The sequence below is a fragment of the Myotis myotis genome, unplaced genomic scaffold (genome assembly GCF_014108235.1).
Source record: "Myotis myotis isolate mMyoMyo1 unplaced genomic scaffold, mMyoMyo1.p scaffold_m19_p_6, whole genome shotgun sequence".
In the NCBI taxonomy this organism is placed as follows: Eukaryota; Metazoa; Chordata; class Mammalia; order Chiroptera; family Vespertilionidae; genus Myotis; species Myotis myotis.
In genome coordinates, this window is record NW_023416368.1 from 93658117 (window position 1) to 93682674 (window position 24558).

Genomic DNA, 24558 nt, shown 5'->3' on the forward strand with positions numbered 1-24558 from the left:
ACCATTAGTCACAGCAGGTGGTAGCATATAAAAGGCTCTGACAGTTCCTGCAGTAAAGAAATCTGTATTTCCCAATTATTTAGTTGCCCTTAGATCTCCCTTACCCTCCACATACACTTTTTCCCTCTAATAATCTACCTGACAACCTAATGGAACGCTGTGATAAGTGCTCTCTTGCTTGGCTCATGGAGTAGCTGGTGTACAGTTAGGCTTAACTAACAATTGAATTTAAGTGGACTCTAGAGTTGAAAATGTAAGACTTTTGGCCTCTGTGTCAGGTTATCATAGCATTGCTAGTGTGATCCCTGTTCAGAAACAAGGACCTAAAAGAACTTTGGTTCTCATCAAGCCCTGGGTAAGCAATATTACTAATCAGATCAGTCAGTTTAAACAGAGTATCTTTTAGAGTAAGACTTTTAGTGAGGGAAATATCAATGGTACTATTTATTTAAACTTTCAAAAGGCCATTTAAACTTTTTAAAAAAATATATTTTTATTAATTTCAGAGAAGAAGGGAGAGGGAGAGAGAGATAGAAGCATCAGTAATGAGAGAGAATCATTGATTGACTGTCTCTTGCGTGCCACTCATTGGGGGTCAACAGGGGCATGTGCCCTGACTGGGAATTGAACAGTGACCTCCTGGTTCATAGGTCGATGCTCAACCACTGAGTCACTCTGGCCGAGCTAAGTTTTTTTCTTGAATTGCAGAAGTGATAATTTAAAATTAATCACTTTAGGGCTTGGGAGGGCGGATTTTTTTTTTTTTTTTTCATGAATGAGAAGCAAGTTTAGGGTTAGGAAACAGTTAAAAACAGTTAACAGAAGACTATTATGGTACTTGCTCTTACTAAATATTTTTATATGTCTATATGAGGAATATGACATTTTTAGCCCTTTCTCAGGAGAAAGGAAAGGTATATTAGATATATTATTGGTGCTAAATTTATTTTTTTAAATTTTTCCCACATTTAATGTTCTCAGTGCAGTGAAAGAGGTGCTATTGTATCCATGAACAAATGGGAAAGGTGAGGCTTTGTCTTAATTAAGCTACTTATCTAAGATTATAAAGCAAGTAAGTGATAGAGCCAGATTGAAACCAGGGCTGCCTGAGCCTCTGACCCCTGTTTCTTCTACTACAATAAGTCAATGAATGGGATTGATTTCAGGAGAGCGCACAAGGTCTTGAGAATGAGCTAAAACATGTCTGGTGACTTACAGTATGAGGAAGCCCAAGGTGTAATGCTTTTAGGCAAAAGGTCATTCAAACTATACTTCTAGGATGATAATCCTTAAGAGTCTCACTTTTGTAGCAGAAAATGGACCATAGATTATCTCTCTTTTTTTTTTTTTTTTTAAAAACATTTTATTGATTTTTCACAGAGAGGAAGGGAGAGAGATAGAGAGTTATTAACATCGATGAGAAAGGAACATTGATCAGCTGCCTCCTGCACACCTCCTACTGGGGATGTGCCCGCAACCATGGTACATGCCCTTGGCCGGAATCGAACCTGGGACCTTCCAGTCCGCAGGCTGACGCTCTATCCACTGAGCCAAACCAGTTAGGGCCATAGATTATCTCTTGAAGGCATTTTTGGAGTGTGTTTCTGGGACCAAAGAGGCCTACCCAGTGTTGGGTATCTTTGGAATATGATAGAAACTGAAATTGTCTTCCCTTTTCCCTTTTGTAAACTGATTTACTTGAACATGGACCCCACAGTATGCAGTTTACTATCCATGCTTAGAGACCTAAAAACTTGAGGTGAGCCAGAGAAGGACAGTGTAAGTGAATAGAAGGGAAGGGCCTTCCACCTGAGGACAGGCCAACATGATCATAATCTGCTACTTGAATAGGTGTAGAGAGAGGGTTATTGATTCGGTTGAAAGCATGACTTTTATTTAATTAGAATAAGTGCATTTTTACCATATTCTGGAATTCTCAGAGTTGGAAGACAATTAAAATCTAAAACTGGAAAATTTAAGATGACTGGAAGGAAGCAGAGGTCTGGTACTAAGTGAGGAGAGCTGGATGGAGAGCTTAGGATCCCGATTTTAAACTCATCTGAGAGAAAAGTACATCTTCTTTTTAAAAAGTAGAACAAAACACTTTATTACATTTTCATTGTCCCAGAAAGGATGAAATACTACTTTGTTTACAAATTTAAGCCTAAAACCTTTAAAAATATATTTTATTGATTTTTACGGAGAGGGATAGAGAATTAGAAACATTGATGAGAGAGAAACACTGATCAGCTGCCTCCTGCACACCTCCTACTGGGGATGTGCCTGCAACCAAGGTACATGCCCTTGACCAAAATCGAACCTGGGACCTTTCAGTCTGCAGGCTGACGCTCTATCCACTGAGCCAAACCAGTTAGGGCTAAGCCTAAAACCTTTGAGCAGTTTTAGAGAGACATGTGAGATCAAAGTTGGAAAGGTAACAGGAAAGACCTGCAGGGTGTTGAATATAGTCAGACATTGTGTGTACATGAACTGATCTATAAATAAATTGTAATAATTTATGTTTTTTTATTTGTAATTTTTTAGATTTACTCTAAAGAGCCAACTCATGATTCTGAGTAATCTCAGTACCCAGTGGAAAAGCTTAGTCCTAAAGGCTACATTGTGTTATCCAGTGGAATTTGCTATCTGGCTGAACAAAATAAGAATGATACTACAGAGTAGCAAAGCTCCACAGGGATTTTTGGCTTGATAATGAAAGGGACTATCTGTGTCTAGAGAGTATCTGAAGCTACCTTCCCCAGGCAGCTATTCCACAGAGAACTACACCTGTCAAAAAGAATCACAGCGCCCTAATTGGTTTGCCTCAGCAGATAGAGCGTCGGCCTGCGGACTGAAGGGTCCCAGGTTCGATTCTGGTCAAGGGCATGTACCTTGGTTGTGGACACATCCCCAGTGGGGAGTGTGCAGGAGGCAGCTGGTCGATGTTTCTCTCTCATCGATGTTTCTAATTCTCTATCCCTCTTCCCTCCTCTCTGTAAAAAATCAATAAAATATATTAAAAAAAAAAAGAATCACAGGGATATGTCATGTTCTGCATTGCATAACTGCTGATGGATAAGAATGAAAGCTTTGGTCAAAGACAACCCCGTTTAAACAAAATAGCAAATCAAAAACAATCCTTAGCTTTGAGATCCTTTGGTTTGAGGTCATAGCATCACATTCCCTAAAAGTGACCAAATAGTGCTGTGTCATTTTTAGAAATGTCTCATTCCTGTGGGTTCTGATGAAAGAAGCTTTTGGAAAATTTGATTGCTCTTGGCCAGAAAAATTTAGATTATTATTAAAGAGAAAAGAGTTTTCTTTTTCATTTTTTTATATGAAAGATGGCAAATTCTGACTCAGTATAAAATAACGTATTCCAAAAAAACTTCTAGCTTAAGTAGTTGAATAAACCTGGGGAAGTGTTTGGATCGTGACTTGTCTAGAAAAGTATAATCTTCAGGGAGTGAAATCTAATGCTGAGGAGTGGAGGCTCTAGAGACATTTTGCCTGGGTCTGGATTCTGGACCTGCTGCTTACTGCTTAGGAACCTTAGGCAGTTACTGAACTTATATCTCAGTTTCCTCATGTATAAAAATGGAATATTAATAGTTCCTATTTTTATAGGTTGTTGCAAGGTAAAAGTTAATACATGGAAAGTGCTTAGAATCACTTGTCTCTCAATATATGCTTAATATATACTACTACTAGAGGCCCAGTGCACAAAATTTGTGCACGGAGTGTGGGGAGGTCCCTCAGCCCGGCCTGCACCCTCTCCAATCCAGGACCCTTTGGGGGATGATCAACTGCCTCTCACAATCCGGGACCACTGGTTCCTAACCTCTCACCTGCCTGCCTGATCACTTCTAACCTCTCTGCCTGCCTTCCTGATCGTCCCTAACACCTCTGCCTGCCTGCCTGATCTCCCCTAACTGCTCCCCTACCGGCCTGATCACCCCTAACTGCTTCCCTGCTGGCCTGATCGCCCCTAACTGCCTCTGCCTCACCCTGCACCCGGGACCCAGGCTTCCCTCCCTCAGGCCGGCCACAGGCATCCAGGACGGCTTCGCCTGGGCTGGCTGCAGACGCAGGCACTGGCACCCAGGACCGTGGGGTGGGCGGCTTGTCCCTCTGCCAGGCCGCAGCCTGGCTGGTCCCATTCCTCTCTCCCCAGTGTTTAGTGTCTGAGCTGTTACGGCGTGAGGGTGTGAGGGTGTGATGACCATTTGCATATTAGCTCTTTATTATATAGGACTAGAGGCCCGGTGCACAAAAATTTGTGCACTTGGGGGGAGGGGGGTGCCTCAGCCCGGCCTGTGCCCTCTCGCAGTCTGGGACCCCTCGGGAGATAACAACCTGCTGGCTTAGGCCTGCTCCCGGGTGGCAGAGGGCAGGCCCAATCCCTAGGTGCAGCCCCTGGTCGGGCTCAGAGCAGGGCCGATTGGGGAGTTGGGGCGCCACCCCCTGTCATGCACAGAGCAGGGCGGATTGGGAGGTTGCGATGCCACCCTCAGTCACGCTCAGGGTAGGGCTGATTGGGGGGTTGGGGCACTGCCCTCTGTCACACTCAAGGCAGGGTCGATGGGGAGGTTGCAGCACCACCCCCTGTCACGCACAGAGCAGGGCCGATCAGGGGGGTTGGGGCTCCGTACCCTGTCACGCACAGAGCAGGGCCAATCGGGTTGGGGAGCTCCCCCCTGTCATGAACAGAGCAGGGCCCATCAGGGGGTTGGGGAGCTCCCCCCTGTCACGCACAGAGCAGGGCCGATCAGGGGGTTGAGGAGCTCCCCCCTGTCACTCACAGAGTAGGGCTGATAGGGGAGTTGGGGCACCGCCCCCTGTCACACACAGAGCAGGGCGGATCAAGGAGTTGGGGCGCTGCACCCTGTCACACTCAGGGCAGGGCCGATGGGGAGGTTATGGCTCTACCCCATCACACACAGAGCAGGGCCCGTGGGGGGCGGTTGGGGCGCCGACCTCTATCACCCACAGAGCAGGGCCGATCAGGGGGTTGGGGCGCTGCCATTGTCACACACAGGGCAGGGCCGATGGGGAGGTTATGGCTCTACCCCGTCACACACAGAGCAGGGCCCGTGGGATGGGGTTGGGGCGCCGCACCCTGTCACACACAGAGAGGGGCTGATCAGGGGGTTGGGGCGCCGCACCCTGTCACACACAGAGCCACAGGGCGATCAGGGGGCTGGGGAGCTCCCCCCTATCAGGCACAGAGCAGGGCTGATCAGGGGGTTGGGGCGCCTTCCCCTGTCACGAACAGAGCAGGGCAGATAGGGAGGTTGTGGCCCTGCCCCCTGTCACACACAGAGCTGCAGGGCGATCAGGGGGTTTGGGCGCTGCCCCCTGTCACTCTGATCCCGGTGCCGGGAGGCCTCGCGGCTTCGCTGATCCCGGTGCTGGGAGGCATATTACCCTTTTACTATATAGGATAGAGGCCTGGTGCACGGGTGGGGGCCGGCTGGTTTGCCCTGAAGGGTGTCCTGGATCAGGGTGGGGGTCCCGCTTGGGTGCCTGGCCAGCCTGGATGAGGGGCTGATGGCTGTTTGCAGCTGGTCACACCCCCTTCAGTGTGAGGGTCCCCACTGGGGTGCCTGGCCAGTCTGGGTGAGGGGCTGAGGGCTGTTTTTAGGCTGGCGGGTGACTGAAGCTCCCAACCGCTCCTTTTTTTCTTTTTTTTTTTTTTATTCTGGGCCAGCTTTAGCTTTGAGGCTTGGCTCCAGCTCTTAGGCCTCCACTGCTGAAAGCAGGTATCTGGTTTGTTTGGGTTCTGTAATCGAAACACTGTTTCAACTCCAGCTCTGAGATCCCAGCTGGCTGAAAGCAGGTTTCTGGAGTTTGTTTAGATCCTATATTTGTAACAATGTTTCAAACTGTAAGCTCAGAGGTCGGCAGCGGCAGGCGGGGAACGTTGGCTTCCTCTGTCACTGAAGCAAGCAAGCCTCATGTTCGCTTCAATCTGCCTGGCTGCCGGCCGCCGTCTTGGCTGGCAGTTAATTTGCATATCGCCCTGATTAGCCAATGGGAAGGGTAGCGGAGGTATGGCTAATTACCATGTTTCTCATTTATTAGATAGGATTATTTGTTTCCTCATCAAGTCTCCAAGTTATTTATTTTCTCATCATTTAATATTTGTTAGCATGTACTTTTTTGATATGTTCCCTTTTATTTTTAATTATGAAAAGTTTTAAACACATACAAAAGTAAAGTGGGTATTACATTGGACCTTCATATAAGCATCACCCAGTTTCAATAATTATTAACATTTTCCACACTTTAGATAGCATATCCTCAAATATGCTTTTTTCAGTTTCACTTTTTATTGAGGCTTCATTGATGTTTCAGGTTCATGTTTTATGCTTAGATATAAAAAACAGTGAAACTCACTCAAGTTCTTTTTAAGACATTAAATACTCTGATTTTCGATTATTTTGTCAGCCTTTTTAGAAAAATGGCATGTTTCTTACATAAAAAGACTGATTTATAGTCTTATGATTTTCTGTCTAGATTTGTCTTTTGTTGGAAGAACCGGTCTTTCTTTTTGTCTTTTTTGAAAGTTTGAATTCTCCTTTACAGTCAGAAGAAGAAGTTGTAGAAGGCGAGAGAGAAGTTGATGCTTTGAAGAAAAGTGTAGACTGGGTGTCCGACTGGTCCAGTAGGCCTGAAAATATTCCCCCGAAGTAAGTTCTCACATGTTTTTCAGTGGATACAGTGCCTGTATATGCAGTGGACCTGCTAGTTCCCAAGGTACTTTTAGCAAATGCATTTCTGATCCCTACTTCTGCATTTCTTCCCCCAGGGAGTTCCACTTCAGGCACCCTAAACGTTCTGTTTCTTTAAGCATGAGGAAAAGTGGAGCCATGAAGAAGGGGGGCATTTTCTCTGCGGAATTTCTTAAGGTGTTCATTCCATCTCTCTTCCTTTCTCATGTTTTGGCTTTGGGGCTAGGGTAAGTACTGGTCAATTCATAACAGTTTGGAGTTTTTTTTTCCTGCTCATTTTATCCTCATATTTTATTTCCAGATGAAAGAAATACATGTGAAAGTTGTTTGTATTGTTTTGCTTTTAAAGTTTTAGTGCAAATAGGGTGTGAGTTTAAAAGAATTACTAAGGTTGGTATACTTATAAGCATTTTTTCTTATTTGAAAAATAGGTTCATATTAATTTCCAAAGTGATCATTTTTTAAAAATATATTTGTATTGATTTCAGAGAGGAAGGGAGAGAGAAAGAGAGATAGAAACATCAGTGATGAGAGTGAATCATTGATCAGCTGCCTCCTGCATGCCCCACACTGGGATCGAGCCCACAACCCGGGCATGTGCCTTTGACTGGAATCGAACCTGGGGCCCTTCAGTCTGTGGGCTGACGCTATATCCACTGAGCCAAACGGGTTAAGGCCAAAGTGATCATTTTAAGTGTTCTCATCTATGACTGATTTTTTCTTTTTTGGGTTTTGTTGTTGCTTATAAATTACTCAAGATGATTTAAATCTTTAATCTTCAGTGTGTAAATTTGGGGGCTGATGGGAACTTTTTTCATCCCAGCTGGGACAATACACCATTTTATTGTATAGTCCTTGAGTAAAACTGGTAAGTTGTTTGAGGATATTGTTGTTGTTTTTTCTTTTTGTAGCATTTTTATTTATTATTCTAAAATTAATCCCACATTTACCTATAATTCATTAATTTTTCAGGCATGTCTTTTAAATTCTTTTTTTTTCTTGATTTGAATAATTGAGGAAATAGATTTTGAAAGATTTTAGGAGTTAAACACTAGCTGTTAATTATTTTCCAAGACATAACTTTTATTCTCTTTAAGCATGTCCAGTGGGTCACTTTCTCTTTATAATAATCAAAAGTCACATCATCCCTTAGGTCCCCTTTAAGGAGCTCAGCATACCAGAGAGATGTTCATAGTCATGACCATGGAAACGTGCATGGCTTTTCCACACACCCTTTTGTCTTTCTGAGTGCATGGTCTGCTTTTGAGGACAGTGATCACATCAGCACAGGAAGGTGTTTGTGGAGGAAGGGAGTGTGTGCATGTTGTATGGGATTGGTGTGGGGGCAGGGGTTGATGAGTTGAAATTCCCCCACAGCATTGACTGCGCAGTAGTTCATTTGCCTTCAAGGGGTTGGTTTTTGTACCCTGTAGTATCTCTTACTTTCATGAACCCAGACTATTTCTCTTGCTGGCCTAAGTGTAACTGTTGTTATAGGTGAATGTAGAAAAAAGAATTTTAAATAGTTGGCAGTGCCTGGCGGGGGGAGGTGGGGACTAATTCCATATTTTCTTTAACTTCCCTTCTGCTTATGTTATTTAAGGGCAAAATATTTGCTCTGCATAGAAAAGTAATATTAGGCTCTTAAGCCTTAAGATTTAAACTGTTAGTAAGAGCCCTCTTAAAGTAAAGCACTGGCAGCTTTATAATTTGATATATTACTATATTTTGTATCTGAAGGGTCAATCTATAAAAAAAGTGGAATTTTTTTGTCTCCACGAAGGAGTAATCCAAAGGAGGTTGGCTCTGCTTTGCTCTGAGATGGCCTGTTCCCTCAGCTCTCCTTTGTCTGGTCACTGCCCCTGTGCTGACCAGGCCTGCCTAATGGGTTAAAACGTAATCGTATTAAACCAGTTTGGCTGGCAGGAGACTAGTTTTAGTAAGTCAGTGAGGATTTCAGGGAGGGCGCTAGGGAACTGGGCACTTAGACTTTTTGAGCCGTTTATAAGGACTGAAAGGTTGGTGGTTACTAGAGTTGAGCCTGTGGAAGCGCTGGTGCAGAGCTGCCGCAACCCGTGAACATGTGCGCTTGTTTCCTTTCAGCATCTATATTGGAAAGCGACTGAGCACATCTTCTGCCAGCACCTACTGAAGGCCAGGAGCCCCGGGAACGCGTGTGCCCTGTGAAGTGGTGTATTGTCACAGTAGTTTATTTGAACTTGAGACCCTTGTAAGCATGACCCAACCTACAGTCCTATTTTTACATATCCAAGCTCCAGTAACTCTCAAATTCAGTATTTTATTCAAACTCTGTTGAGGCATTTTACTAACCTCATTCTCTTTGGGCCTGTAAGACTTTAGAATTTCCTAACAGAGTTTACTGTTGTTTAGAAATTTGCAAGGGCTTCTTTTCCGCAAATGCCACCAGCAGATAATAATTTTGTCAATAATGCTATTATCTCCTTTTAGTGCCACCAGACTTAGACCAGAATCACTCATGGTATAAATTTTACTCTCTCAAGATGACTACCATCTCGCTCATAAAACAAGATAAGACTAGCAAATGACATAAAAGCTTTGTTTTGTTTTTCAAGAAAAAGGCAAGCTTCCTTAAGCTTGAATTTATAGTTATTAAAAAAGGAAACAAGAAAAACAAACAAACACGCAAGACACAAGAAAAAAATACCTTGGGCAATAAAAATTTATTTTAAACCAGCTTTGTCTAAACCTCCTAATGGCACCTTTTAATTTGTAGGACACGGTCTATGGGTATGAAATAGAATAAGAACTAAAATACATCAGCAGATTTTAATACTAGTAGGTTGTAATGCTGTCTTTTCTATGGTGTAGAATCTTTATTTCTGATAAGGAACGTCTCAGGCCTAGAAATATGAAATTGCTTTTGGGATTTGTGTGTGTTTTGGGTATTTTTGTGTTTATTAGCTGCATGTGAATTTTTCATGACTTTCTTTAAATTTAAAAAAAAAGTTTTTTTTCTAAGAAGAGACTTTGGAATGAGGTCCAGTTTGCGGTATAAATATTGGCATATTGTTTCAGGAAGATCACGCACACTCGGAAGCCTTTAAACTCCACAGGTAATTGTTTCCGAGTTACTCCAAGCACTTGTGCAGCTTTGAAAACAGACTTGGTTTGTGGGAACATTTGACACAGTTCTGAAAAGATGCCATTTGTTTTTTTCTGACCTCTCCTTTTTAATGTTTACTGTATAATCTTCCCACGGTGATTCCTGTGATCCTGCAGGCACTGGTCATTCTCTCTTGTAGTCATCTTTTCAGATACATTAAACTCCTCACGTTCCAGAACTCTCAACAACTTCCTTCAATGACATACTTTGTGTGTGTTTGTTTCTAAAATGTGAAGCTTTAGGACCAAATTGTTAGAAAGCATCAGGATTACCAGTTATTTCAAGTAGATTTATTGGGTTTCAAAACACATAGCATGACTCTGAAGGATACTATTATATGTTTTATATATAAATAATTACTGTTTATGATATAGACATTACTATTGAATATTTAGAGACCATTGTTAATTTTAAAACTAGCAACATACTCATTAAATAAAGTACATCAGGTTGACTTGAATAAAAACACTTTGACAACCAGGTTTGCCAGTTTGCAGAAACTAACTCTTCTCTCTCACATCAAGTTTTTAAAAATTTGTGTTGTAGTGGAAAATAACGTACCGAGTAACAAAAAAAATAATTTCTATCTTTTTTTTCAGGAATATAGCTAGCTATCTTTAAGAAAGAGATGATATATACAAAATAGTTTTCTGAATTATTTTACTTTATGTTTCTTTCTAGCAATGTATGCTAAATAATTTTGGACATCTTTTTATTATACCTTGTTTCTATGTTATTCTTAAACCTGGTAACACTTGATTTGCCTTCTGTAACCTATTTATTTCAAGTGTTCATATTTAAATTTCTTTGGGAAGAACAAAAATTTGATGATCCACTGATTTTGAAAGCCTGAATAAAATTGGAAAAGCTGGTAAAATTAAGAGAACTAAATAATTAAACTGCTATAATATACAATTTGGCATTATGGGAGGGAAAAGCAAAATTATTATTAAAATAAGACCAACTTTGTACAGGCACTGCATCGCTCTCTTTTGAAATTCAGTAACAGTTCTATCAGTATGATTGAACTTGGTATATTAATGATATTTTTTCAACATTGAAAATAAATTTAGTTTTGCCCTTTTTCTTAAAAATACCAGTGAAATTTTGTCCTGTTTATTACATGGTCACAGTAGAACTTCTATAAGGTGGAATCATGCAGTGTTTATTGGTAGCACTAGCTTACGGGACAGATATTTATGCTCCTCCCCAGATTTGTGTTGAACAGAAACAGATTATGTGATTGGAAAGGAGAATCCAACAATTAAGAGTTGACATTTTAAGAGTAATGTTTAAAAAGCTTTACACCTGTTTACAACTTGGAGATGAAAAGGCAGGCTTCGTTTTTCTACTGTGTGATAAAAACTGGCTTAAAATATTTATAAATAGAGTCAAGAGTGAAACTGTACAAACTTGCACATTGAAAAGTGCAACAAGTTACTTTGATTGCAGTACAAATATTTACTGTTCTAAAAATTGAAGACTTAGCCAGGCAGATGAATTTTTAAGTGAACCAGTTGTTGAAATTATTGGAATTAACTGAGCCAAAGTGATTCTGCATTCTTCATCTATTTAGTTAGCACTTTGTATCATTATATACCGTTTACAATACATGTATAACTTGTAGCTATAATCATTTGTGCCATTAAAGCTCTCACAAAACCGTTTCTGTTTGTGTACCATTTCTGTCATGTGTGTTGCCTGGGAGTTAGCGGAGATGGGAACAGTTATACCATTGAGTTCCTCAAGTCCTGGAGCCTGACTGTCCGAGCAAGCACTGCGGGAGGGAAGGCACTCCTGCCCGGGAGAGGCCTGCGCTTCGGAGCGGGCACCACACAGTGTGATGGTTGGAGAAGGGCATGAAGTGCGATGTGACCGGCATTCAGAGCTCTTATTCTGCCAGGGAGTGTCAGGACCTTATTCGTACAGGAGGTGACATATTGAGAGACAAATAAGTGCCCAACAGGTGCAAAAGGGAATGGAGAGCATAGCATGCCTGTGAAGGGAACTGCAGGGACTGGCATGTGAAAATACGTCCCAGAAATAGCATAAAGTTCAGTGTGGCTGGAAACACTGTGGAGAGGAGACTGAAAGTGTAATTTACTGCTGAACCAAATTGAAATGTATGTGGCCTCTAGAGTTGAGCTTACTTGTGTGTAGTCAGTGGAATGCCTTCGAGGAGCTTACTGAAAGCAGAGAATTGGTTAAAGACTTAAGTTTTAGACAGTTATGAAAGCGCGAAGGAAAGTGCAGAGGCAAGAGCCTTCCGTTCTGTAGGGAACGAAGAAGGGGCTGTGACCCTAGCGCGGGTATGTAGGCATGAGGCACGAAGCTAAGGGCAGTGGTGGGAAGATGACTAAGAGAGGAAGAAGGCATGTGTGCTCTTTTATGGTGGTGGGGGTTGGAGGAGAGCCTGAGTCATTATCGATGCCATTAACTGAGAAAGGACCGGAGAAGGAATCCTATCTAATAAAGAGGGATATGCTAATTGACTGCCCTGCCCTCAAAGATGGCGGTGCCCACAGCCAATAAGGAGGGAATATGCTAATTGCCCTGCCCTCAAAAATGGCGGCACCCACAGCCAATAAGGAGGGAATATGCTAATTGACTGCCCCACCCTCAAAGATGGAGGCACCCACAGCCAATAAGGAGGGAATATGCTAATTGACTGCCACACCCTCAAAGATGGCGGCACTCACAGTCACAAGATGGTGACGCCCAGTCCCCTCAGCCCCACCAGTGCGCCTGCCTCCGGAGTCCCCCAGTCCCCTCAGCTCCCCAGGGCCGCCTGAGGCTCAGGTCCAGGCCCGGCTGAGGCTTGCGCTCCTGGCAGTGGCAGCAGCAGAGGTGTGATGGGGCATCTCCTTCCCCTGATTGCCAGGTCGCCTCCTGCCCCTGAGGGCTCCCGGACTGTGAGGGGGGCAGGCCGGGCTGAGGGACCCCCTCCAGTGCATGGATTTTCATGCACCGGCCTCTAGTAGAGTGATGAGGAGAGAGAGTGAGTTTCTGTTTTGAATGCATTGAGCTGGTCTGAACAGAACCACTTCTTCTATAGAACCAGAACTCGGGAGAAAGGTCTGGAGTGGAAGTGAAACACTGAGACACACGCGTATATATTATACAGTATTTAAAGATTTAAACACGAGGAAAGAAGAAAGCTCAAATAGCAGTGAAGAGTTTAACATTTGAAGATAGAGCAGAGGAGAAGCAAAAAAAAAAAGTGAGTATTTTAGGAGAACCCCCCAAAGAGGAGGCGGCAATCAGTCCTGTCAAAGTTAGAGGTTAAGGGAAGTTTTTTAACTTGACAGTCGAATCACTGCCCATCTTTACAAGAGCATTTTCTGAGGGGACCTGGAGAAGATTATAATTAGGTTAATGAATGAGTAGCAAGTGAGCAAGTGTTGGCTTTTCTCAGTATAGAGACAAAGAAAGTGAGGGAGAGGATTTTAAAGAGAGATGGTAGGATCATTTGCTTATCTACACTAATCAAAGAGAAATATGTAAATTAAGAATCACTTTGCGACACCCACCAGCCAATCAGGAGTGAGTATGCAAATTAGTGGGACAAAGATGGAGTGGGTGAGAGGCTTGGCTTGCCCTTGGCGATGGAGGAAGCCAAGCTTCCTGCCCGCCCTGGCGGGCTGCTGAAGGAGGGGCCTGTGGGTGGTGGCTACGGAGCCGGCCCAAGCGCGTGGGAGGCTTGGGTCACTGGGGGCGACCCAAGCTTCCCACCCGCCCTGGCCGGCCGCTGAAGGAGGGGCCTGCAAACGGCCCTCAGCCCTTCACCCAGGTTGGCCATGCCACCATTGGGGTGAAGGTTCCTGCTGGGGAGCATGGCCAGCCTGAAAACAGTCCTCAGCCCCTTACCCAGGCTGGCCCAACCCCTCGCCCAGGCTGGCACCATCCCCAGTGGGGACCTCCACCCCAATGGGGGTGTGGCCAGCCTGCAAACCACCACAGGCCACTTGCCCAGGCTGCCCCGTAATCTGAGGGGTCCCAGATTGGAGAGGGTGCAGGCTGGGCTGAGGGACACCCCCCCCCGAATTTTGTGCACCGGGCCTCTAATGCTGGGATAAGAGAAAGGAGGAAGTTTGTAGGCTAAGGAGAGAGTGCAAAGGAAATGTTAAAGGTATGCCCAACAGATAAATAATGGAATGAGATTCTGGCAGGAGTAAGGTGTATTATGGACTCGGGGGACATTAATCTTGGAAAGGGGGAGAAGGACTTTTGGAGTCATTAAAAGTTAAAACCCAAACATTTATGGTAGGAAATGAAGCATCTAGGGTTTCTAAGTTTTTCTGAAATAATTCTGAAGTGTCAGTTTATATCCTGAAAATCACAGCTTCTAACTTCTACAATAATTAGTATTCTTGAAAATACTTGTCACATTCTCATGGTAGATCTGGCAAATAATGGAATCAGATCAGACACAGGCAGTGTTGTCAGTGTGCATGTTCTGTTACATTTGGCAACACTGATAACCCTTGTGTGAAGATAGATTTAAGCTTCAAGCTATCCATTGGGGCATCACTAACTTCAGCATCACGAATAAATCTGAAAAAGAAAATCCATACACTTCAACCATTTCGGAACGCTAATTTTTATATCTGCTTTTATAAATACTATAATGTTCCTGCCAAAGAATCCATATTTTGGGGGGTGTAATTCAAGTTCAAAATAGCATGAAAAAACTCAGTGCCAGTGGTTTCTTAAACTTTGCTGTTTTAGCTGTGTAATTTAATAAATCACTGTTTTAGATGAGGAGCAAGGCAGAAAAGGAATATGGAAACATTTGGCATGGACCAGACATTGACTTCTGTCTCTCACATTCTTTAGTTCTCACAGCAATTCATCTGAGGTAGTTGCTTTTTTGGTTTTACCGAAGAGAAAATCTAAGTTTAGTAAATGAATGAGGGAGGTCTCGCCTTCATTCTTCCTCCTAGAACAGCTTCTGAATCCTTTGGATTTAGTCAAACGTCCTTAACAGAATGCATGCTCCCTGGTGGCTGAGTCAACTTTTATTCTTTGATGGATGTGACTTTTTTTCTGGTGGGAAAAAAAATTGCACATTAATGCAGTGAACACAATTTTAAAGGAATTTCCAATATCAACTAATGCAGTGTGCCGCCACCACTTCTGCCCGAAGGAGAGGAGTGTGTCCCAACCTTTCCCTTCTGTGTTGCCAGTTCTTGCATCAAAATCTTCCCACAATGTGCCGATTGGGGGATTGCTCATGTCCTCCCTACAAGAGAGGCTGGGAGTGAGGGGGGCACGGTCTGCCCCTTCCTGCCCCTCCCACCAGGATTCATAAAGTGGTTAATTCTGCCAGCATAGAAAGTTCAAGTGCTGTGTCGCCAGAAGGAAAGATAAATATCTGCGACTGAACAAACACGGAACTTTCCGTCTAGCAGGGAGAGTAAACAGGATTGCACAGATTATTACGATACGTGTTAAGAGTAAAGAAAATTTGGGTAGCCTGTCGCATGGGGGTTTCAGTGTGAGGCAGCACAGGAAGTGGCCTTGGACCCAGCCCTGAGAGCGGAGAGGCAGGAAGCTGCAAGGGGAAAGGGTGGAGAACACTCTAGGCACGGGGAGCAGCAGCTGCTCAGAAGGTGAAAAAGAAAAACGTGCGAGGAGCTGAAAGCAGATCCGAGTGACGAGACAGCTGGGGAGAAGCTGGGCAGGCAGGCAGCAAACACTGGGCTGGCCTTGGAGGCCAAGCTAACGATTATGGGCTTCATTCCAAGAGTTTGGGAAAGTTACTGAAGAATTTTAAACAGAGGGCCAACAGGCATAATTTAAAAAATTTTTTTTTATTGATTTCATAGAGGCAGGGAGAGGGAACAAGAGATAGAAACATCAATGATAAGACTCATTGATCAGCTGCCTCTTGGAGGCCCCACACTGGGGATTGAACCCACAACCCGGGCATGTGCCCTGACGGAGTCAAACCGTGACCTTCTGGTTCACAGGTCTATGCTCAACCACTGAGCCACGCCAGTGGGGCAGGCATCTCTCTTTTAAACTCAAAAATCCGAGAAGGGCAAGAATGAAAGAGGAATGACCCATCAAGTTTGTGGTTGTGGAGATGGGGGGAAATTGGGATTTGAGAAATATCCAGGAAGTAACATCAGTAGGGTTAAATAAATGACGGGGTATGTCACCAAATGTGAAAAGGGCCACCCCTCGGTGGTTACAGGATGATGGTTCCGTTTCCTGACGGTGGCCTGTCTAGTGGTCCAGAATGAGATTACCAGGTAGACGTCAGACAAGGCCACTGGATAGATGAGTCTGGAACTCAGAGGAAAGAGCTGAGCTGCAGATAACAGATTTTGGTCTTAATCAGCAAAAGTACGGTGGATGAAGCGGTGGAATGGAGGAGGTAGTGTAGAGGGAGAGAGTGAAAGGGAAGGAAGTAGTCTAGAGAGAAGCCTAGAGAACCACACGGAAAGATGTGGACAGAGGAGAAGCTAAAAGGGGACGGACAGGGAGAGCCAGAGGGGAGGAGAGCCACGCATGGGGACTCTTCAGGGCCAGGTGTTATTTCAACACGTTTTGTCTTCCTTTCTGTTTAGCCTGTGATACCCGATTTCACCAATATGCTGGCCGCAGGAGACTGACGAGGTCCAAACGGAAAGTATAGTGTCAGTCACCGATGACTGACATGGCGCTTCACATGTTCAGGTCCATTTAAATGAGTATTACAGAGCATTGGCTGCTTTCATCAACATAGAAAATATTGACCAGAACCAAAGCCCGTTTAGAAGATTGTGGGGCCAGGCCAGGAAAGTGCTTTTGGAGTGAGAAGAGGAAGAACAGGGGCAGCCCTTACTAGATACTGTGGCCATGAAGGACAGGAGTGACACAGGATGATACCTGGGGGCAGAGTGGGGTGGGGATTTCTTCTAAAAGATGGAACAGATTTTGAGCATGTTTAAAAACTTAAGAGAAGGATCTAGTAGAGAAGTTGGAGATAAAGGAGGGCTGCAAGGTCGCAGTTTTGTTCCGTTCTTGTTTTGACATGCTAGTTCTTGTCACTTTTCAAGAGGTCTCACCGGCATCCTTGGCCTCCACACCCCTGATGCTCTGTGAGGCCGATGGATACTGCCCGCCGGACAGTTGTTCTGCGCATCATGATGTGTTTACTTTCAACACCATTAAACCAATAAATATTACTTGCAGAGTGATGTTTAAAGGCATGTTTGCAGCTACATCCAACACTTGGCAGTTACTCCTGGCATTGCGGGCACAGGCAGATTTGAGGGCACAGGCAGAGAGGTAAACGGGTCCTCATAATCCAGGGAGAAGCATTTGGGGTCCGTGTAGGTTCCTAAGGGACAAGAGTGGAGAATTGGACAGAGGCCATGGAAACTCTTTAGCTGAGAAGGATTTGGAATGTAAATCTCTTCTTCCCAAACCAAATCTCCAGTAAAATCTGCCTTGTTTGTCTCAAAGACTAAGTGGATTATTTTTGGGGCACTTGAAGAGATGAATTTTACAACTGGGTCAAATCTGCAATTCAACTCATTTGGGTAAATACAAAGCAAAATACCAAATAACTTATTTTTCCATTAAAAAATAGGCTTAAATGACATAAAATAAAACTTTTTAGTATACAGTTCTGGAAGTTTTTGGTGTGTTTTTTTAATCCTCACCTGAGGATATTTTTCCATTGACTTTTAAAGAGACAGGAAGGGAGAGGGAGAGTCAGAGAGAGAAAAATTGATGTGAGAGACACATTGATTGGTTGCCTCCTGTTTGTGCCCCAACCACGGCCGGAGATCGAGCCTGCATCTGAGGTACGTGCCCTTGACTGGAATTGAACCCAGGACCCTTCAGTCCACAGGCCGATGCTCTATCCACTGAGTCAAACAGGCCAGACCCAGTTCTGGGAGTTTTGGCAAATGTATACAGTTGTACAACCACCACCAAGAGCGAGATACAGAACAGTTTGAGCACCTGTCCCCCAAATTCCCACAATTTCATATTATTCATATTATTTTTTATATTAAGAACAAAATACTGAGGAAGACTGGAAACAGCCTCAATCAGAGACAGTTTAAGATGCTTAAGCCATCACCTGACAACATTGTTTAAACATTTTTTTTAAATGGTGTGGCATTGTAATTACAAATGTTGGACGTACTCGCAAACATGCTTTTATAAAAAAAAAACACTTTAAAGGCAATATTTATTGGCTTAAATGGTGGTGTAAGAAACTTGCTCCAACCTGTTTTAAGCAAATCAAATATTTTAAGTTTGATTAGTCTCTTTGAGACCAGAGGAGTGGGTTTTTTTTAAATTGTAGTAAAACACATAACATAAAATCTACCATCTTAACCACTTTTTAAAATACTATTTTTAGTAGACTTTATTTTTTAGAACAATTTTAGGGTCACAGCAGAATTGAGTGGAGGTAGAGAGATTTCCCGCATACCCCCCACCCCTGCACATGCATACTCTCCTCACTGCCAACACCCCCACCAGAGTAGAATATTTGTTACAGTTGATGAACCGATATTGACATATCATCACCCTAAGTCCATAGTTTACATAAGGGTCACTGTTGGTGTCATTCTATGAGTTTGGGCAAATGTATAATGATGTATCCACCATTATAATATCATTCAGAGTATTTCCCCTGCCTTAATAATGCTGTTTTTCACTTATTCATCCTTCCCTCCCTCCAATCCTTGACAACTGCTGATCTTTTTTTTTTTTAATTAAAAAAAAAAGTTATTACATTTTTGAGAGAGAGAGAGAGAGATCGACTGCCTCCCACATGCACCACGACAGGGAATCAAACCTGAAACCTGGGTATATGTCCTGACTGGGAATCCAACTCGCCACCTTTCGGTGTATGCGGTGACGCTCCAACCGAGGCACACTGTCCAGGCCCTGCTGATCTTACTGCCTTTTCCAGAATGCCATAACTGGAGTCATACTGTGGATAGCCTTTTTCAGATGGGCTTCTTTCACTTAGTAATATGCATTTAAGTTTCCTCCATGTCTTCTCATGGCTTCATAGCTCATTTTTTTAAATTGCTGAATGATATTTCATTTTCTAGATGTACCAGTTTATTTTACCTACTGAAGGAATCTGCCAAGTTGTGACAATTATGAATAAAGCTGCTATTTTTTAAAAAAAAGAAAATAATAAAGCTGCTATAAATATCTGTGTGCATGTTTTTGTGTGGAACTAAATTTTTTAACTCATCTGGGTAAATACCAAGGAGTGAAATTGCTGGATCACATGATAAAAGTGTGCTTAGTTGTAGGAAACTGTCACACTGTCTTCCAAAGTGGCTGTGCTGTTTTGCATTCCCACCAGCACTAAGTGACAGTTCCTGTTGTTCCACATTCTTGTCAGCATTTGCTGATGCCAGTGTTCTGGATTTTAGCCACTCTGATAGGTATAGACTGGTATCTTGTTGTTTTAATTTGTATTTCTGTGATGACATATGATATAGATCTTCTCATATGCCTATTTGCTATCTGTATCTCCTCTAGTGAGATGTCTATTAAGGTCTTTGGCCCATTTTTTAACCAGGTTTGTTTTCTTATTGTTGAATTTTAAGGGTTCTTTGAGTATTTTGGATAATAGTCCTTGATCAGATGAGCCTTTTGCAAATATTTGCTCCCAGTCTCTGGCTTATCTTTTCATTCTTTTGACATTGTCTTTCACAGAGCAGAAATTTTTAATTTTAATGAAGTCCACCTTATTAATTCTTTCTTTCAAGGATCATACCTATCTAAAAAGGCATCACCAGCCTGGCTGGTGTGGCTCAGTGGTTGAGTGTCGACCTATGAACCAGGAGGTCACCGTTTGATTCCCAATCAGGACACATGCCCGGGTTTCGGGCTTGATCCTTAGTAGGGGGCGTGCAGGAGGCAGCCAATCAATGATGCTCATCATTGATGTTTCTATCTCTCTCTCCCTTCCTCTCTAAAATCAATCAAATATATTTTAAAAAATTTAAAAAAAAAAGAAATGGAGGTGTTATCATATTAAGGAGGAGAATGAATCATTTAGGTAAGGATTCAGTTGTGCAACAAGTAAGTAATGGAGCCTGGATTTGAAGGAAGAGCGGGCTACTCGAAGCCATGGGCATTGGGTCCCTCTTGCACTCAATACTCTGCCTTTAAAATGAAAGTTAATTTCAACTGTGAATGCTTGGCTGCCATGGTAGCAGGGAGGTGGCAAGAGTTCATCTCTGGTAAGGACATAGCCTTTGGAAGGAGAGAGAGAGACCATAAAACAATGAAACATACTGCCTTGGGATGTCCAGAGTTTTATCCCTACTGTCTTTCTCCCTTTAAAAATAAATGAATCACACTCCTGAATATTTGTTTGTTTGTTTAACAAATCCCTGTTTCAGTGTCTTTGATTGAGGGACATGCAGTAGTTGTTTATTAGTGAGAGTTCTCCAGAGGAAACAGAACCAGTAGTAGATCTGTCTACCTACCTACCTACCTACCTACCTACCATCTATCTACCTACCTATCTAATCTTCCTTGCTACAAGGAATTGGCTCATGTGATTATGGAAGCTGAGAAGTCCCATGATTCGCCATCTGCAGGCTGGAGACCCAGCAGAGTGGGTGGTGAATCTTCAGTCTGAGGGCAGAAGACCAACGTACCAGCTTGAACACAGTCCAGCAGAGAGAGTAAATTCTCCCTTCTTCCACCTTTTTGTTCTATTCAGACCCTGATGGATTGGACAAGAGCCACCCACATTGGGGAGGGCAGTCTGCTTTCCTCAGTCTACCTACTCATGTTAATCTCATACACAAATGCCCTACAGACACACCAGAATCCTCTAACCAAATATCTGGGCACCCAGTAGCCTGATCAAGTTGAAACAAAATTACCCATCACAAGTCTTGTATGGATAAATGAAGAAAGTGTCCGGTTACAATTACAGTTCAGGGCCTGGAACTGGAAGCATACTGAGCTCAAAGTTGACATTAGCAGGTATTGACTCACTAGTTTTAGTTCCGGAAATGGCTTTAAAGGCAGGGCTTCCTACTGAACCTTGAGTTTAAGAGCTGGAAGTGCTTAAGTGTTGTGCTCAGATACATACAGCACTTATGGTGGTGGCCCAAGTGCCCTCGAATGAGCAGTTATGCACTATGCTAACAGTAAATTAACCTGTATTGATCCTCTCCATGTGCCAAACACATCTCAGCTCATTCCCTGTATCAATGCCTTTAATTACACGTGAGCCCCTAATTTGACATGAGGACCACACTGAGGCAGGTCCACGCAGACATCAAGAGGCAGAGCCAGGAATAAAACGTGTGCATGTTGGTCCAGAATGTGTGCTGTTAACCACCATGCTCCGGCCTCTGATTGACGTGCCTGAGAGCAGTGCATGGGCCCAAGAGGGCTTCGTGTCAGGCAGGACTTTCCCCAGGTCACCCCAGTTGGGACTCGAGAGGCCACTGTGGGCTGGGCGACTGGCTGGTGCTGGCCTCTATAGCCTTTTCCAATTGGACTCTTAACAGACCAGCCTAGTCTCTAAAAGGAAAAGGATCACATTCACTCTTGGAGTTTCATTGAAGGGGCCCCTGCATGAGTCAGGTGAGCCACTGGCTGGTGCTGTTCAAGAAAACGCAACGGATCCTTACTTTGGAAGCTCTCACCCCGCAATGCTTGGGAAATGAATCAGGAAAACTGGGGTTTTAATACCAGGAAAAGACTCAGTTTACTCCCCTCCAGGGACAAACAGGAAGCTGGCCTTTCTCTGCTTTCTTCCCCCACAGATTGACTGTGGAAGCCTTTCTATTTTCTTTTTTTCAGAATGAATCTGGGCATTTACTTCCCGTACTCCCATACATGTTTGGCCCCATCCATGGTTTACCCATCCATGGCATTTTCCTTTCATTTGTTAAAGGCACACTGGGGTTTTTGTTAGTTTGTTTGTTTCTGACCAAGGGACTAACTTTAGCGAAAGAAGAGGCTGGCTGTCAGATTTGCTAGCTCTGTTGGGGACCCCAATAACCAGAGTGGCGGCTTTATGAAACAGTGACCGTGGAATACACAGCTCCTGAGCCAGCTGGAAGACGGCAGCTTGAGAGCTTGGATTCCATTTATACTTACATCCAGCGATCCTGTCAATATCCTTCTCGTGAGTTTCTTTTCTGTTTAAACGAGCCAGTCAGTTTCTGTTGCTTGCAATTAAAAACACCAAGAATACAAAAATACCTCGTGTCATCTATAATATATATTACAGATGTATATATACATATTTTCTTTGTGTAAATTGGCCTCCGACACCAATAGCTTATGACTCTGAAGGCTGCCATCATTTCTAATATTTTTCCTATAGTACACAGGACTGTACTTTACACAGTGCAGGATACAGGTTGCAAACTTACAGATTCTGGATTATATCTGAACTGCATTTATTTTGAGCAATCGAAGTGTTTTTTAAAAATTGACTTAGTTGCCAACATTTAAAAATCGTAAGATTTCATATGCAATGCCCATTGGCACCTTCTCTTGAAAAACTTGAAGATCTAGCCATCTTAAACCCATATTCTGACAGTTTCCCTCTTATTTTTAATCCTCACCTGAGGACATTTTTATTGATTTTAGAGAAAGAGAAACTTCGATGTGACTGGGAATTGAACCTGCAACCTCTTGTGTATGGATACGCTCCTACCAACTAAGCCACATGTGCCAGGGCCCACAGCTTCCTTCTTTAAACAACACAGCCACTTCCATGTGACAAAGTCCTCACCTTGCCCACTCTACTTACTTTCATTACTTAACCGGACCCTGAAGGCATGCTTGTCACCCTTGGTGCTTAACTGAACGATACTGAATAAATTAAATTGGCAATTAATGCTTGTGTTTTACATTTTTCTTTTTTTTATTTTTCAGGTTAGTATTTATTTTTAATTTCTTAAAGTATTACAAAGAGTATTACACATGTCTCCTTTTTTTCCCCCCTTGACATTCCCCCAGCTTCCCCCACCCCGCACTGGGGGTGTCCATTAGTTATTCTCATATGCATGCATATAAATCCTTCGGTTGATCTTCTACACACCCCCCAACCCTCCCCAGGGTTCCCACTGTAGCTTGACAGTCTGCTCAATGCTGCTCTGCCTCTGTATCCATTTTTGTTCATCAGTCTATAATGGTCCTTATTATCCATAAATGAGTGAGTTCATATGGTATTTTTCTAAGCTTCCCAGGGGCCATCCCAGCCTCACAGGGGCCGTCCCAGCCTCACAGGGGCCGCCTCAACCTCACAGGGGCCGCCTCAACCTCACAGGGGCCGTTTCAACCTCACCAGGGCTGTTTCAACCTCACCGAGGCAGTCGCAACCTCACCGGGGCCGTCGCAACCTCACCGGGGCCGTCTCAGCCTCACTGGGGCCGTTTCAGCCTCACCGGGCCCATTTCAACCTCACCGGGCCTGATTTCAACCTCACCGGGGCCATCTCAACCCCACTGGGGCCATCCCACCCCCACCAGGGCCGTCCCAGCCTCTCCGGGGCCGCCTCTGCCTCACCGGGGGCCGTCCCGGCCTCTCAGGGGCCGTCCCGGCCCCACGGGGGCCATCTCAGCCTCACAGGGGCTGTCTCAGCAACACGAAGTTTGGCATTCTGTCCTTTGTTGGGCGTCTCCTTGCTGGACAAAATCTTCAGGCGTTCCTGGTGGCTGAATATCTGGTATGCTTGCTTGGATTTCATTTTCTACTAAGTACACAGATTGCCCTCTGCCGTCTCCCAGCGTCCCATGTGAGACTGGATCTGGTGGGCCTGCCTGTGCATTTGCTGGTACAGTGGTTCCACGTCGCCGGCCCAGCCGGGTCCAGCTCCAGCTTCCTCCAAATCTGCTTCTGCTTCTTGAGTGTGTCCCTTATGTATGCGAGGAGTTGAAATCTGCATTCTGCTGGGCTGGGCTGCAAAAACACCAGTGGTTCTCTTTGTTTCACTAGCACAGCTTGGGTGAGGATGTAAATTGAGTAGGGCGGGGTCACCGGGAATCACCAGGGCGGAGCAAGGGGCAATGGCATCTCCGTGACTCCTTTCCTCTCCGCGACTCCGCATCTCGCGTCCCGAGTGCCGGCAAGCAGCACCGCGAGACAGCCACTCTAGCTCTCCAGCCCATTGCAAAGCCGTCCCACCTCTCCCCGTAGAGGTCTGGGACCTCAGGATCCCACCCCAAACCAGCTCAGTGGATTTGAGAGTCTGCATCCCCTTCTGATTGAAAAAAACCACGCATCCAGTTGCAGCCAGCCTGGCATGCGACTCCGCACCTCTGTTCTTGGCGAATCACCAGGGCGGGGCCAAGGGCAATGGCGTCTCCATGACTCCTCGCCTCTACGCGATTCCTCACCTCTCTACAACTCCAGGTCCCTGTGTCCCTGAGTGCCGGCGGGCAGCTCCATGAGACAGCCACTCTTGCTCTCCAGCCCGTTGCAAGGCCATTCTGCCTCTCCCCATAGGAGTCTGGGAACTCAGAATTCTGCCCCAAACAAGCTCAGTGGATTCGAGAGTCTGCAGCCCCTTCCGATTGAAAAAAAATGCACATCCAGTTGCAGCCCGCCTGGCGCGCCACTCTGTACCTCCGTTCTTGGAGCCTCTGCACAACCTACTCAGTCTCAATGCTCTTCTTTCTTTCCTTCTAGTTGTAGAGCTTCCACTGGGCCAGCTTTCCCATGGTT

General features: G+C 44.2%; 1 protein-coding gene and 1 long non-coding RNA gene across 6 annotated transcripts in view; both read left to right on the forward strand.

The window, feature by feature from the left end:
• Positions 1 to 11546, forward strand: part of BNIP3L (BCL2 interacting protein 3 like) — a 31999-nt gene extending 20453 nt beyond the window's left edge. For 3 of the 5 annotated variants that reach the window (XM_036312273.1, XM_036312276.1, XM_036312275.1), the window contains exons 4-6: positions 6589 to 6692; positions 6812 to 6961; positions 7888 to 8814. In XM_036312273.1, coding sequence (XP_036168166.1) covers positions 6589 to 6692; positions 6812 to 6961; positions 7888 to 8098 — 465 coding nt within the window. In that variant the 3' untranslated portion in view covers positions 8099 to 8814. Of the gene's footprint in view, positions 1 to 6569; positions 6693 to 6811; positions 6962 to 7887; positions 8815 to 8837 lie in introns of those variants that run through there. The other 2 variants (XM_036312278.1, XM_036312274.1) reach the window with 2 other exon arrangements.
• A 9737-nt stretch (positions 11547 to 21283) lies between these two features.
• LOC118659039 lies at positions 21284 to 22729 on the forward strand. The gene is made up of 2 exons (XR_004968438.1): positions 21284 to 22009; positions 22480 to 22729. It is a non-coding gene; the product is annotated as an uncharacterized LOC118659039 (long non-coding RNA).
• Positions 22730 to 24558: the final 1829 nt, after the last annotated feature.